General features: G+C 33.5%; 3 protein-coding genes across 5 annotated transcripts; 1 reads left to right on the forward strand and 2 right to left on the reverse strand.

Moving 5' to 3' along the window:
* Positions 1-703: 703 nt before the first annotated feature.
* Positions 704-5,555, reverse strand: LOC101214010 (chloride conductance regulatory protein ICln). 2 transcript variants are annotated; one of them, XM_011656580.2, is made up of 7 exons: positions 5,219-5,555; positions 3,920-4,043; positions 1,707-1,830; positions 1,558-1,617; positions 1,413-1,472; positions 1,223-1,320; positions 704-1,090 (listed from the first exon to the last, which is right to left on the reverse strand). In XM_011656580.2, exons 1-7 carry the CDS (start codon positions 5,383-5,385, stop codon positions 1,019-1,021), a joined length of 705 nt encoding a protein of 234 aa, XP_011654882.1. In that variant the 5' UTR covers positions 5,386-5,555; the 3' UTR covers positions 704-1,018. The 2 variants fall into 2 exon arrangements, with proteins under 2 accessions (XP_011654882.1, XP_004143651.1); XM_004143603.3 differs by having other exon boundaries at positions 1,223-1,329; positions 5,219-5,554.
* A 1,619-nt stretch (positions 5,556-7,174) lies between these two features.
* LOC101213765 (40S ribosomal protein S20-2) lies at positions 7,175-9,059 on the forward strand. The gene is made up of 4 exons (XM_004143602.3): positions 7,175-7,331; positions 7,431-7,559; positions 7,942-8,055; positions 8,613-9,059. The coding sequence occupies exons 2-4, from the start codon at positions 7,448-7,450 to the stop codon at positions 8,750-8,752; spliced, it is 366 nt and encodes a 121-aa protein (XP_004143650.1). The 5' UTR covers positions 7,175-7,331; positions 7,431-7,447; the 3' UTR covers positions 8,753-9,059.
* Positions 9,060-9,402: 343 nt separating this feature from the next.
* Positions 9,403-14,506, reverse strand: LOC101210685. Of its 2 annotated transcripts, none has more exons than XM_031886033.1 (14): positions 14,181-14,506; positions 13,785-13,918; positions 13,514-13,654; positions 13,323-13,449; positions 12,925-13,231; positions 12,361-12,574; positions 12,124-12,213; positions 11,665-11,920; positions 11,462-11,574; positions 10,440-10,538; positions 10,212-10,259; positions 9,987-10,097; positions 9,756-9,846; positions 9,403-9,647 (listed from the first exon to the last, which is right to left on the reverse strand). In XM_031886033.1, exons 1-14 carry the CDS (start codon positions 14,422-14,424, stop codon positions 9,568-9,570), a joined length of 2,055 nt encoding a protein of 684 aa, XP_031741893.1. In that variant the 5' UTR covers positions 14,425-14,506; the 3' UTR covers positions 9,403-9,567. The 2 variants fall into 2 exon arrangements, with proteins under 2 accessions (XP_031741893.1, XP_004143716.1); XM_004143668.3 differs by having other exon boundaries at positions 13,323-13,434; positions 14,181-14,505.
* Between the last annotated feature and the right edge of the window lie 933 nt (positions 14,507-15,439).

The raw sequence follows: 15,439 nt of genomic DNA on the forward strand, positions 1-15,439 counted from the left end.
ATTTTGATCCTAAGTTTAATTTCATCCATTTGCATTTCAAACTTAGATGGTTGTTGAAATTTTCAAAGAAGTATTCTCGTGTCACATTGAGATATGTTTTTCTAAGATTTTTGCGGGTTAGGTTAGTAATCTAAGTTAACCCTTTAATAATTTAGACCAATTGTTGAATGGTGCATAAATTAAAGTTACTGAAATTAGTGTGTTCATGGTAAATAAAAGATGAATGGATGGTAGAGATAGATTTGAGGAAGGTGGAATCGAAACCATAATCATAATTTTTTATTTGGAGGTAGATTATTCTATTTTATAGTAAATACTACAAAATAATATTATTTACTGCAACAAATATAGTCTTAGTATAATTCTTGCCCCAAACGTTCACCAAACATTTCTACAATCTCTAAAGTTAACTATAGTTTTAACACTACATCAAAACCTCCATTTGCTAATATTTACAATTTGCTACGTCTACCATTTTTCTTTTATTATTTGTTACAGTATTTACCGCCTCTTACCTTAAACATCCCCTAAGTATTACTTAGGTGAAATTTTAGATGATAAACGTTGATTTTTAACTTTTTTTTCTTTTTTTTTTTAAGAAATATGTACCAAGGAAATATACGTTACAAGCAACACTTAGGGTTACAAACTAAGGAAAGACGGGTAATTTATAATGGTACAAAAGAAGAGGGGAAAGAGAAGATTAAACATGAACATCTTTTTCTTAATTCACTTACAACCCTACAATTTATAACCATTTCAGAAAGTGAAGATACAAAACAAGTTATCAAACTACTCTTTAAAATATGGAAAACCAAACACAGCATAAATCCAAACTCACTTTAGTATGATGATTTAAGAATCCAAATTCTAGCAAGTCAATTAAGCAAGGCAGTAGAAACTACAAAGGAAAACTAAGTGCCTAAAATTTAATCTGACTGATGCGGATCGCAAAAATTGCATATACAGCAGGGGTTTAGTTTTACAACAGAACAGTCTGATTCTTAAGGTACAAGCTCTAACAATGCTTACCATTGTTTTCAGGTTCCATCTCATCTGCGTCCTCAAAACGTCGATCATTGATTTGAAGCTAAACATTACGCAACAAAAGCACTCAGAAAACCAATAGAAAGAAAAAAGGCCAAAAACAAAAATAAAAAATATGTTCATTGAGTTTGCTAATGAAGACTTTAGTAGATGGGATATGCGTTTATGAACATACCTGAAGCACTGTGCGAGCTAGTTGATCATGATCTCCATTTGAGTGGCCGATCGAACTTGGTGGAATAGAGGAGAATTGTTCTTCGTCATCTCCTGCTACTGAAAGTCCTAAATATTACAGAAGATGAATTTTATATCATCTGTAACAAGTGGTTCTTCAGAAGAATCACACAATCTAATTGATTACATACCTGGCATCTGTTCCAACTGATCGGCACCAAAAAACCAGTTGTGCTCTTCTTCTTCTTCATCTGAAGGAAGCAGGTAGTTCATACCAAAAAAACCAACTAGTTGTATGAAAATAGAAACCGAGGTCAATTATGAAAGTGAACTAACCTCCAGTTGGTTCAGGATTAAGCTCAGCACACTGACAGAATATCTCGAACAGAGTTTCTACTATAGCAAAAAAATAATAATAAAAAAGTAAAGATTATTCTACACTCCAATAACATTTCACAATCAATCAAAAAAGAGGAGAGACATACATTCGTTAGGATTCGAAGGTACAAGCCTCATCTCTCTAACTGCAGCTAAGTCAAAATTCTCAGACTCTTCACCATGACATTCTGAATCTGAATTCTCTAACTCTTCATCATCCCCGGTATCAATCTTCAAACACAATCAGCAAAGGAAATGCAGGCGAAATAAAAGCTTTTGGCAAATGTTATTAAAAAAATATAAAGGACCAGAAAAAAACAGTGCCTACAAGCAGATAGTTGAGCAAGAATTTTATGCAAGCTTTAATTACACTGCTAGATAGGAAACAACTATTTTTTATCAAATGTTTCTCATGGATTTCTCAAAAAGTTGGAATGTATACAAGCAAGTATGATAAACATGCATCATAAGAAGCATGGGCACGTACATGGGGCATAGATTTAACATGTTATGAACATGGTGACATGTTCATTTCTGAAAAAGTAGGTCATAGACGGGTTTTAGGGCATGTGATCTTTAGTTATCTTTTAAAAATATATGTGTATAATAGTCCTTCAAAGTATACAAACATGGAAATTTAACGTCCAAAATTTTTAAAAGAAAAATCTATGTAGAAACGTTTCCTAGTCCCACCTTGCCACCTTGAATGAGATTAATCTAGTTAAGTTTGTGGAAGTGCCCAAAGTTGTGGCCAGAGTTCTTCGGGATAATGATGATGTAATGCCTCTAAAGTTATCTAAAACTCTTTCTCCCTTCGGTTTCAACAACATCGACCATAAGATAGATCTTGAACTTGGGGTCGAGCCCCCATCCAAAGTACAATATCTTGTGTCTCCATGGGAGTTGGTTGAACTTCGACAGCATTTGGACAGATGTTGGATTGACCAAGGCGTCCAAAGCTCCACAAGGCCCCAATTCTATCTCATAGGACATGGGGTGGATCTATGTGAATGTGCGTAGATTACACGCCTTAAAAAAAGTGATTGTCAAGAACAAGAGCCTGATCCCAAATGAGATTGATTTGTTTGATATATTGACGCTAGTTGCTTGCATGTGAGATCATAGACGGGGACGGGGGTAGAGTACATGTGCAACCAGATATGATGCCTATAAATTCCTTGTAATGTTGTTCAGGCTGGTCTATACCAAGGAAAGGTGGCTCCTAGTTCCTATTCAGGGAGGCTAAGAAAGGAACTATTGTGACTGCATGACCTCGGATGTGTCCGACACTTGAGGGTGGAATGGATGAATGCTTTGCCATCGTGTTCTACCTCGTTTAGTTTACACAAGAGAGAGTGAGTTTGCGAAGAATGGGATGCTTTCACAAGTTAGTGTTCTCCCACACTTATAGTTACAAACTATAAACAAAGTTTCCAGTCTCCACTTTTCAAGGGAGACCAAGTCCCACACTCCTATAATTAATAAGCCGACCTTGCTAAACTATGGTACCAAGTTATGACTAGCTAATTATAGAAGGTTATCTAAGTCTCCTTCTACCATACAGAAGATATTTTGACTTGGAGCCTTGCTTCCTAATCTAAGTATATACACCTCTCCTGAATGTCCAAGCCCAAACAAATAGATATTGCTTGCTTTCATGCTCCTCACCCACCTATCCAATTGTGACCACCTTTTGGCCCCTACTAACAAACTTTTTAGTTGATTACTAAACTGCCTGTAACATTTTCCTGAAGCCCGATGGGCTCAGATTAACCAACCATTAAAACACACCTTGTCCTCAAAGTGTGAAGGATCCAATAGTTTCTCCAAAGAAAAATCAGGTACACTAATGAAAAAATAGATATTTCTTTTTTTCATCTATCCAATTCCAACTTGAATCCCAACAGCACACTAAACATACTGTTCTACCCATGAATCACAAAGGCAAACTAACCCCAAGTCCCAAACTTATTCCTCCAAGAAAACTGCCACAATCCCACCTCATTGGTTTCCATTAATACAGCAAAATGAAGAAACCCCTATCTGCCTCAACAACTGGATTGTAAAAGCTGATTATACTGATTCAAATTCGAGTTTGGATCTTGCATCTTCATGGTCACATCACCCTCGTGAAACTTATCTCCTTGATATCTACAACTGTTCCTCATCAACCCTACCTCTACTATGTCTGGAACTTTTTTATGGATAAGACAGCAAGTAATTTGAATTCACATCTCTCAATCCTTACTCTTTTTTGCTAATGAATCTGTTTAACGATACAACATTAATGAGAATAATGTAAAACTGCACAAGTAAATACCTGAACATACAAACAAGGAGATGTATAGGCCTCTGGGTCTGTTGAAACTGCATGCAATGACATGGACAGAAAATCAACTGCATAACCTTTTGCCATGATCACATCACTCAACCAAACCACTTGCCTACAAACATGATCAGGTTCTCAATGAGTCAGCAAGTTGGTCAATTAGTTTTTTTTTTCTTTTTTTGTAGGACGTGTTCAATTAAAAAATAGACAATTAATACATATATATAGTTAGAAACTGAGCTTTCATACTGACGAAAATGAAGTACGTCCAAGAACATACAAAAAACAACCCAAACAAAGAATCTCAAAACTAGCGTTAATATGGGACTCTAACCCAAAAAGAATTAGACCAAACTCAAACAATCCCAGAAAGCGAATCCCAAAACTAACATCAAGAAGGGCTTACAACCATAAAAGAATTAGACAACGCGGAGCTGATGGTTACAAAAGCTAACGAAGGAAGGGAAACACAAAAGATACATTAAACCTAATAACCTCCCACACCTACAATTAAGTATTATGACAAAAAATCCATTTAATTGGCATTAACTTAAAAAAGGTATATCGTGACTACAAAAGAGCTTAAAGAGAACTTAGAAGTCCCGGCACACTCTACATTTGCAGATGTCCTTTCTATCCTAATTTCCCAATTGCAAGCCTACACAGTAACCACCTGCAAACTCTAACATTAAATCTAAAGAGATAACCAACAAATCATTGAAAAAGAAGACACTATCATGTCGACTGTTCAGGAAAAGGCACATGTAGAAAATGAAGACCTCTCACCGAGAATGGAAACACATCAAACAAGATAGATAAGAAATCGTACTTTTTTGAGCCTTAAAAAACAATGACATCAAAGGAATGTACCTCTTTCCCCCCTGTTTCGACTGCAATCAACACTTCCCACGGCATTTTCCCTTCTAGGAATTTTTCAGTGTTCATTCTTAATTTCCCCCTTTGTCTTAATCTCCTTTAGCTCAAGAGTACTCCCAATCCTCTTAACTCAACCCACAACCATTTTCTTTCTCATACTCGCACCAAATTCCCACAATCGATCATTTCATTACCAAATTCAGCACACTATTCATCCAAAGATTCAGAAACGGCCTTCGTTTATAAAAGAAGAGCACAACACACCCTCTCCACTCGCTTAACAAAATATCAACTTCTTTTTTATTTAAAAAAAAAAACAATAAAATAGAAGCTCCCCACACAAAAGGGGTCCTAATTCTCGAAATTTTCTTACACTAAAACAGAGAGTATGGAACGAAATGAAGCGGAAGATACCTGGAGGAGATGTAGAGAGTGCCGGGGAACTCGGGAGGCCGATTATCGAATACGATGCCGACAGCCGGCAATACGTGCATGAGAACCTCGCCTTGATCAACGTCGAAAGAAGGCGATCCCAAGCCATTGCCAGTTCTCTGGGTGTAAGGCCTTAGTCCCATTGTCATTCTGTCTAAAACCCTAATTCCTTAATTCTTCTTCTTCACTACCTCTGTGTTTAAAACCCTAACACTCTTTCTTTCAATGTCCCTTTGGATTATCCAACCTTTTCTCTTTTTCACTCAATTAAAAGGAAATGGTTAGAACTTAGATCATCTTTACATTCCTTATTCAAATTTGTGTAATCATATAGTAATTATATACTCCTAACCCAACCAATCCAAATTATCTATCAACCATATAACAACATTTTAAAATAAATTACAAAATAACAAAACTATTAACTTCTATCATATAAATATTAAATAATACTATTAAACTTAAAATAAGATAAAAAAATGCTTTTTGGAGGACAAAAATCATTAATACGTCGTTTAAAAGTTTTTGCGATTTCAAGTTTTAGATCATTAGCATATGGAAGAAAAACTGTTAAGATTATATGACTTAAACATCTAGGAAGGAATATACACACCAATGCAAATATATTTATATATATAAATAAATAAATACAACAAAAAAAAAAAATATAAGAATGATCGTTTGATTTTTTTCTCACATGTTAGTTTTTTTTTTTTTTTTTTTTTTTTTTGTGACTTATATTAAAAGATTTTAAAGGGGAAGAAATTGAAAGGTTGAGAGATAGAGAGAAGGAATGTGAATATTTGTGAGATAAAAGGTTTAGAGAAAGATGAAAAAAATGAATAAGAAAAATATAAGTTTTAATAAGAGAATTAATTAATAAAGTGAGTTTTTTTAGATGGGAAGAGAATAATAAATAAATTAATTAAACATTATAAAAGTAAAATGTAGAGTATCATAGGATTTAACCATTATTTTAATACAACTAAAAACAATTAATTTAATTTAGCAATTAGTTACATTGTTTTTTGTATTTAAATAACAAAATTTCCATCAAAATATGAATGAAAAACCTTATAATGAAATTAGAAAAAAAAATGTATTAAATTGAAAAAGAAATATATATTCATAAAAATTAAAAATGTTAGCTTCTCCATCATCTTCTATTTCCTACGTTATTTAAAATCAAGAATAAAATAAGTAATAAATAAGGGTTTATTTTTCCTTAGTATGCATAGCTAGCTAGCCGAGTTAGGGGTGTCAATGAATTAACTGTATATTTGCATATTTACTGTCACTTTAATTATGTATATTCAGTATTTTTCAAAGGAGTTTTCATATTCACATACTAAATACTCAACTTTTGAAAAAAAAACTGTGAGGAAATAAAAACTAATTTCAACAATATACTAATAAAAAATAATGTTGGTAGAAAAAAATAAATAAATGAAGCCCTTTCTAAAAATGTTAACAAAACTTTTCAACTTTTCCTTATTAAAATTGTATCGTTAATTAGAATTAATGGAAGATATTTAACTTTTAATTAATTTATAAAATGTAAATGAAAAAACATTTACTCCAACTTTTCACAATTTGCATAAGTGGGAATAAAATAAGTCTTCCATAATTATTATATTACAAAAAAAAATTAAAGACGAATTTAACCTAAAACAAAAAAAAAAAAGGAAAAAGTTTCTAAGATTTTATATATACTATATATATAAAATTGTTAATAAGAAAATAATATAAATGAAATAGGAAATATGAATTAACAAGTAAAATTGAAAATTGGATATTGATATATAATAATAAAATTAAAATTGAGACGTGTTAATTTAACAAAGAAAATATTTTTAAGAGGGATATTTAATATAAAGTAATGTTATTTATTTTTCACAGAAAGGAAAAAGAAAAATCCCTTCTAATTTAATTTTCATACACAAGAAAGAAAAAAAAAAGAGAGAAAAATACAAAGGGATTTTGGCCCGATTTAGCATTCGGGCCTCTAAGTCCAATATTAATACAAAAACCCTACCCTCCTCTTATAATCTTCCATAAAAACCTAGCTGCTCAGCCGTAGCCGCCCTTCGCTCCGGTAATCTTCTCCACCACTTCCTTCCCCCTTTTCATGGTGTGGTGTTTCCCGTATTCTTCTTGCATCTGATTCTCTTAGTGTTGGATTTTTTGTTTTCAGGTAGTAAGTAAGCAAACATGGCGTATGCAGCAATGAAGCCTACGAAGCCTGGTTTGGAGGACGCACAAGAGCAGATCCACAAGATTAGGATCACTCTTTCCTCCAAGAATGTGAAGAACCTTGAAAAGGGTATCTCCTTATATCTCTCTTTTGAAGCAAATTGGATTTTTTTAGAGCTAATATTGCATTTGAACTCATATGTTGTTTGTCTCTTGGTTTTGCTTTTTTCTTTTGTAAATTGTTTCTGAAATGTATTGATTCTTCCTCACTTGCTTTGTGACTGCTGTTGTCGTTTGTAAATCGTTGGCTTTTTCACTGTTCATGTTCTTCTCGATTTTTAACTTGTTAGTTATTGCTGAAATGAACTTAGAGCATCCATGGGGGGCTTTGACTTTACACAACAACAATTTTTCTTGCCCTTAATTTCTGTGTTTCTACAAATAATTGAACATTTATTTGTTGGTGCCTTCAGTTCAATTCTTATGGTTTACTTTGTTTTTTAAACCAACAGTTTGTGCTGATTTGGTTCGGGGTGCCAAAGATAAGAGACTGAGGGTCAAAGGACCTGTGAGGATGCCAACTAAAGTCCTGAACATCACCACAAGGAAATCTCCCTGCGGTGAAGGTACTTTTGAATCAATGCCTTATTTTAAGATTAACTGCAAACCTGGTTATGGAATCCTCCATCTGATTGTTAGTAATTGCTACCCTGGATCAATCCCTCAACTGATTTTTCCCCCATATCTCTCTTTCCCCATCATCCATTTGTATTTATATATTTGCAGGCATCTGCGAATATCATTGGTGTTTCTAGTCAAATATTCATGCATCATGCATCATGTCAAATATCATTGATGATATGTTGATCTTCACACCTAGTGTCTTAGTGTTTTTAATCCTGTTATCTTCGTATCCCTCCTCCGTGTGTACAACTCTTAGACCGGTTCATTGCTATTCATACTTAACTTTGGATGGGTAGCTTTGGTGATTCTGCTCCATGAATTCGTCTTTATTATCAAAGTAGGGTCAAAACTGAATCATTGTTTGACTCTTCAAGTATAGAAAATTGTCTTTGGATTCGTACTGTGACGAGTTTCCCTACAGAATTTTTAGTTTATTATTCATATTCACATTAATATTCATCAGAAAATTGGTTAAGGATCTTATTACTTTATGTTCCAGGTACCAACACATGGGACAGATTTGAACTTCGTGTCCACAAGCGAGTCATCGACCTCTTTAGCTCTGCTGACGTTGTTAAGCAGATCACCTCGATCACCATCGAACCTGGTGTTGAGGTTGAAGTCACAATTGCCGATTGATGTGTCCCATATTTCTGAAGTTCTTAAATCCACTTCGTAGTTATCTAGAGTTCTATGTACTCTGTGTGCCTGCCCTGTTTCAATCTCAAATGTTAAGGTTAATGCGTTATCCATTTTTGTCATAATTTTGAAGTTCATAACTAATTTCGAGAGCAAAATTTTTGTCTCCTGTCATTTCGTTTTGGAGTTTTTTTTTACTTAGATGAAAAGTTAGAATATAATTCGATGATCTGTATTCTGCTTTTATATCCCTTATGTTTAATGTGGATGGTCTTTTCATATCCATTTGGTTTAATGTGTTGGCTTAGATTATTACTTTAATAGTTAGATTTATTTTGATAGCCAATGCTTCGATTTGTATTACGCATTTTGCCATTTTGCTCTTCTTTTATTCTATTTCCATCGAATGTTATCATTTTGCCATTTTCAGTCGTTTTTGTTTTTGAAGACATTTTATTGGAAATATATTTTGATTTTAAAATGAAATTCCAACTTATGGCTTAAATTGATTTACTATATAATTTAAGGTTTTGATCAATATAATGACTAGTTCTAGATTTTACTTTGATTGATCTTGTGCACATGCCCTCACTCACCACACTCTTATGTTTTATTAGTTGTCAAGATTTACTTTAATTTTGACTTTGACATTTACAAAATAACTAAATGAATTTGAAACAAATCTCGAATTCTTCTATTACATAATTTATGTCTAGCAAACTACAAATAAATTACATGTCATGAGAGAACATTAATATAAGTAAAAAAACCGCTCGAAAAAAGGGGAAAGAACTTCCATGACTCCTATAGTCCTCCTATGTACTTTCTATTCCCACTATCCATTCACACAGTATAGAGTTCACTTCTTCTGGTAGCTCATCATGTGGGCAATGCCCTGAAAAAGGTGATAATATATAAGAAATCAAAGTTGGAATGGGGAAAACGTGAATATTAAAACATATATTCTTCGTCTCTATTCATCAAACTGATTTTCTCCACATACCAGCATCCAATTCCTTGATTGTAACCCGAACACAATGATCTTTAAGCATCCCCAGTAGAGACTTGGAGTTGTAGATAGGATCTTTCATTCCCTGTGAAATACAAATTACAAATTTTATGGGTAGGGTTTTCCTTCTCTATTGAATTGTTTTCTATTTTGGAACTGAATATAGTTATTTTTAAATTTGTAAGAAAAATTGCAAAAGTAATAGGGTAAAAGCCATTGTCTTACCTGGATAATAAGAACCCTTCCCTCCAATCCTTCCAACAGATAATTCAGTGGAACCGTAAGATCAAAGCTGAAAATACTTTCTAGAAGCACCAGGCCACCAGGATCCTTGGACTTTTTATAATCTGTTAAGGTGATATTTGATGCCAAAACTTATATAACATGTAATGAAAAGTAAAACTGATATAATTTCTATACATAAAAACAAAAACTTAGCGAAAAGGATACAGCTCTTAGCATCTCATTGATAAGCCAATCGTCAGCTCTATCCGTTCTCTGCACAGCAAAGTAATGTTGGAAACTTCTTTAAGTTCTATAACATATATATTGTTGGTAATATATAATTAAATTTGCTTTCAACCATCAGCTTAAGCTTTTGGGTGAATCGATGATTTAATATATATATATAATAAAATACAAGGAAATAGTAAAAGATTGGAGAATGAGTTCACATACAGTAGGATAGCAATTCTTCAGTATGTCCTTGGTTTTCACTCTTAAATAAGATAGAAGGAGTCGAGCGCCCAACCATGCAGCAATAGAAACCTGTCTATCCTATATTTCAATACAACAATAAGTGAAAGTTAGGAATCGGGTTTGACAAATATGTAACTTAGTAAATATAATATGCATCATGATTTTTTTTAGGAGTGAGAATCAAATATATGAATTCGAGATTGATAATACATACAAGCTTATTCCAGTAGATCTAGTTCATGCTGCAACATACTTCTTTATGGGAAAATTTTACTATTATTTAGACTAGAGCTTTATCTGCTATTATTTAGGTTACCTTTGCTATTGTTGACACCTTTTCTTTTATTTTCATTTACAACTTTCAAAATGCCTATTTTAGAACCTATTGTTCTAAGAAATAACTAATTAACTCATTGCAATTATTAATTCTGTTGGAAAAGCCCCCAACGTCATCATGGAATAAAAAAAACTGAGAAATTAAAAGAAAACAGCAAAACTATGAATGCATAGGAATTTATGTGGAAAGCTCCAAGACGGGAGAAAAAAAAACTATGGTCCATGAAATTAAAAGTAAAAATTATTACAATTACACAATTTTCTCTCTGATTCCAATTGCGTACAAGAACATTCTTTCAAAGATTTTGTACCATTCAAACTCTATCTTCTACTCTCAAACTAGAAAATATAAAATGAGAATAAAGCTAGAGCTAGCATAGCTAAGTTTGAAATATTTCAAATTGAGACGACTTCAAATCAAAGTCTAGGTTTCTAATATATTAATTAAAGATGATTCTACCTAACAAGAAAAATGGGCTTCAGAACTCTGTAAAGAATAATTTATGTTTCTTGTAAGAAAAATCGAGCAATAAGGCTCCAATTTATGTTGTAATATCCACTCACCTGCCTATGTGGCCTTGATACACAATCGCATTAACATACTAATGCACATAACTAGTGAATGTTAATTGGCAAAAATGAAAATAGTAATATTAAAAAAACACCTTTTTCAATGGCAAATAAAGATATCCTGGAATTACACTGCCAGCACTATTGATGAGGACAATGGATTTGACCAAAGCGGGCCAAAGACAAGCGACAATGGCAACAATATAACCTGAAAAGCAAGCAAGCAAACTTCCTCGATAGTGTTATAAGAAAGAAGTTTTGAGAGTTTGAAAAACAAATCCAGTAGGTTTATACATACCACCAATTGAATTTCCAACAAGATGCACTGGTCTTCCCACAACTTCAACAATAAAATCTCTAACAAATTCAGCCCACATTTCTTCACTATACACTATGTTTGGCTTTTCTGACCTCCCAAATCCCAACATTGTTACAGCCCAAACTTGCTTTCCACCTTCAGCAATGCCATGTATATTGTCTCGGTAATGTTCCAAAAAAGCACCAAAACCATGGACCAAAAGAGTGGCAGGGCCGTCACATCCAACAACTGTATACTGAAAAAGGGGCCTTTCTTGAGGGATGTGGACATTGCATATATCGTCAGAGCTTTGCAGAGAATAGACCAACCAAACAACTTTTTTTTTCTTTAAGAACCATTGACAAGCACAAAGTCGCAAGCAATCAAAAGTTCAAAGGATAACAAAGATACTGAATTCTCAAAAGCTTTTATCTTCTTTTCTCATTTCATGAAACCAACCTGAACAAGAAAGCCATTCCATCTCCAATTCCGATAAGAATAACTTCCCAATCGTCTTCCTTTGCTCTTCAGACCCATAAGCCAATACCACTGTGTTGTGAAAATCAAATGAGAAACTAACGATACTTTTATATTCTAATTCATCTATAGATGTAAAACTTCATTCGGTTAGGCCAATTTTTAGAACCAACCAATCAAACAGAAGTACATATAGAAATTTTGAACAAAATGAGGTACCTCTGAGGAAAGAACAGCATCAACTGCTGCAGCAACACTGCGTGCAGAGTATCCAAAAGGAGATAGAAACCCAGCATTTCTTTCCTTTTCATACTTGATGGCCTCATAATGCGCTTTCCTTTTAGAAATTATTCCCAGATGAATGGCAGGACCAAAGAGTTTGATAAAGGAAGCTCCATCTCGACTTTCAGAATTGCGTACCATTTCATGTAATCTGCATAAAACGTAGATCTCAGTGGGCTATTTAGTTAAAATAAACATGGATGCTTCAAGATTTTCTTTTTCATTATAAAATGGAAATGAGAACAGAACAAGAACAAGAATGCTCTGTGCTTTAGTTCTCAGCTGTGATAAATAAGGTTTGCAAATTTACAGATTTGAATCAATTGTCGTGGAAAGATGGGCCAACAAAAGATATCAATAAGAGAAAGGAAAGAAATAAAATGGTTGCAAATCCCTTAGCACTTAGATAAGAATCTGAGCTTAATTTCTCTGTCTTCTTTTTTCAACCTTCTTTCCTAGATAGATAGTGGATAGGAAAAAGAGAGAAATACGAACACCTACGCTTGCCAATCATCTCGAGACGTTCCCTCGTTGTATCTTATGTACGCAGCTAAAGCATTCAACACACCTTCTGTACCTCCCATCATGAAGTTCTTTCCTCTTTGTGTAGAAAAAATTGAATTCCCCATTCTCTCTGTCCTGGATTCTCTCGAACTGGGATTGTTTTCATTGTTTCCTCTCTTCGAAAATTTTGCCCGAACCATAGTTTCAGCTGTTGTATTCTTGATTGAATACCATTCATCACTCGGTTCATTCAATCGAGTACTATTCATAAATTCCTTCAAGGCATCAAATGTGGGCATGGTACCTAATGATTTTATAACAACTTATCATACAAATGAAAGATTCTTTATCATGAATGCTATTCTCGTTCTCCAAAATAAATAAAAAAAACGTACCCCAGTCCAATTCCATTTCCAAGCAAGGTAATGTTGGAGAAGAAAGTGGACAAGTTACAGGAAGTTGAAGCTTCCTAAACTCATCGTATGATTCAGGCAAAGACTCAACGCTCTGATAAATACAGCACTAATGGATAAAGATCAACAAGTGAAAAGCAGCAAAGGAGATGATTGGAGAAAAATGGAAAGACCTTTATATCATAAAATGGCGTCCTCCAAATTGTTAGATCAGGACTCCGAATCAAAGTGGACAAGGTCTGAGATACATCATCCATCAACAAACACAACTCATGCTCAACTTCTTCCTCAGCAAAAACATGGGTAGCTTTAACCTGTTCAAAACCTTGAAATTGAATTCAAAAAATAAAAACACAAATTACACAAATGGTTCTTGAGAAATCATCCTTAAATTAAGCCCCAAATCACGATTATGAACCCTAGAAAAATGGACCGTCATCTCACCTGAACAACAAGCTCACGAAGTATAGATTCCGCATCTCCAAACTTGATCAACAAATCCAAACCCCGATCCCTGAGAGAATGCCTGAGGGATTCCAATGCAAGAAGAAGAATCTCAAGCATTTGATCAGAAAACCCTACATATACATTAAACTTGACTCATCATGTGATGACATTTGTATCTGATACGAATTTGTCATACATAAAAAAAAAAAAAGAAGAAGAGAGAATCAGCACAATTTACGTGGTACAATAGCTAGAAGTCACACTAAACACTTCTATTAGAGAGAATGTTACACAATACAAAACAATGACATCTCTAGGCCGCAACAGATTCAAGACATTCAAACAGTATCTACATTGCTATTTAATAAATCCATAGTTAGAGAGAGAGGTTACGTGAAAGAATGCGGGAATCGAAGATGTAAAGAGGGATAAGAGAGGAGAATTGGGAGGAGGCGGCATGGAGCGCAGGGTGATCGTGGATTCTAAGGTCATGTTTGAACCAAAGAACAGCGAGGGGTCCGGTGATGGGGTTTGGAGAAGAATGAGTTGTGACAGGAAAATGAGAAGAACGACGACGGGGAGGAGGTGGAGGAGAGAAGCAGGAAAAACAAGAAGGGGAAAAATTGAAGATGGACATGGAAATGGAGAAGAAGAAGATGCGGATTGTGCGAGTGTTTGTGGAAGGAAGGTGAAGGCTTGTTGGGATTTTTCCGTTGAAAATTGTGGCGCGGATTCATTCTTTTTTCTTACGAACAAATCTGGTGCTTTTCCAGCCAGCCACGTGGTACGATTTAATGATGCCATGTGGCAAAATATATGTAATTATAAAAACAAAAACTTAATTCTTTGTTAAATTGATAAACAAACAATTTTATTTTAAATAGTAAAACCGTTAAAAATATTTATTAATACAACCAAATTTTATAATTATTAGTATCCTATAATTGATAGACCCTCTTTGATACTTTTTTTTCCTTCTAAAATTTTACTGTTATTTATACTTTTATTTTGAGTGGACTCTTTTGGCTATTTTAAAATTAAAATTAGGTTTATTTCTTTATAAATTTATTTTTTATAAATAACACAGAACAAAAGAATGTAGCCAAATTTTAGCTCTAGTATATTTTATAAATATTTTTAATATTTTACCATTTTTTAACATCTTCCATTAAAATTTGATATATATATATTTAGTATTTTCTAAAATAAAATAGCAAGATCTTAGAGTTTATTCATAAAGGTGTACTTATATCCGATTGGGTTTAGTTTTGGTTGGTTTTTTTTTAATAAAAACCGATCCGAGCAAAAGTTTTTTTAAATGAAAATCGATAATTCAATTTTATACCGAATAATCAAAACAAATAATTGGATGGATTTGAATTGGTTGTGTGCATCAGATCTAATATATACCATAAAATAAACACTAAAGTTATAGAATAATTATATTTGGATTTGTATAATATTTGATCCTATTGGGTTTTATTTTGGATAAATGGGTGAAGAAAGGAAGGCAACAAAGAATACAACCACACGCGGGTTTCCGTCACTTAGCGGGAAGCACGTTTAAACTGAAAATCAATTTCTGTTTTTTTTTTTTTATTTAAAAAAACTAATAATAACAATAGAAAAAAGGTCACAAAATCTTAACCGAA

The sequence above is a fragment of the Cucumis sativus genome, chromosome 5 (genome assembly GCF_000004075.3).
Source record: "Cucumis sativus cultivar 9930 chromosome 5, Cucumber_9930_V3, whole genome shotgun sequence".
Classification (NCBI taxonomy): domain Eukaryota; kingdom Viridiplantae; phylum Streptophyta; class Magnoliopsida; order Cucurbitales; family Cucurbitaceae; genus Cucumis; species Cucumis sativus.

Bases quoted from the DNA above. Each gene is read 5' to 3' on its own strand.
- LOC101210685 (XM_031886033.1), bottom strand. From the start codon at position 14,424: ATGTCCATCTTCAATTTTTCCCCTTCTTGTTTTTCCTGCTTCTCTCCT. The intron at 12,575-12,924 runs GTAGGTGTTCGT...CGTTTTATGCAG, and splicing joins TCTCGAGATGATTGGCAAGC to ATTACATGAAATGGTACGCA. The intron at 10,539-11,461 runs GTGTTTTTTTAA...ATTGAAATATAG, and splicing joins TTTATTTGCCATTGAAAAAG to GATAGACAGGTTTCTATTGC.
- LOC101213765 (XM_004143602.3), top strand. From the start codon at position 7,448: ATGGCGTATGCAGCAATGAAGCCTACGAAGCCTGGTTTGGAGGACGCA. The intron at 7,560-7,941 runs GTATCTCCTTAT...TTAAACCAACAG, and splicing joins TGTGAAGAACCTTGAAAAGG to TTTGTGCTGATTTGGTTCGG. The intron at 8,056-8,612 runs GTACTTTTGAAT...TTTATGTTCCAG, and splicing joins GAAATCTCCCTGCGGTGAAG to GTACCAACACATGGGACAGA.
- LOC101214010 (XM_004143603.3), bottom strand. From the start codon at position 5,385: ATGACAATGGGACTAAGGCCTTACACCCAGAGAACTGGCAATGGCTTG. The intron at 4,044-5,218 runs GTATCTTCCGCT...TCATGTTTGTAG, and splicing joins ACTCTCTACATCTCCTCCAG to GCAAGTGGTTTGGTTGAGTG. The intron at 1,091-1,222 runs GTATGTTCATAA...CGTAATGTTTAG, and splicing joins TAGCTCGCACAGTGCTTCAG to CTTCAAATCAATGATCGACG.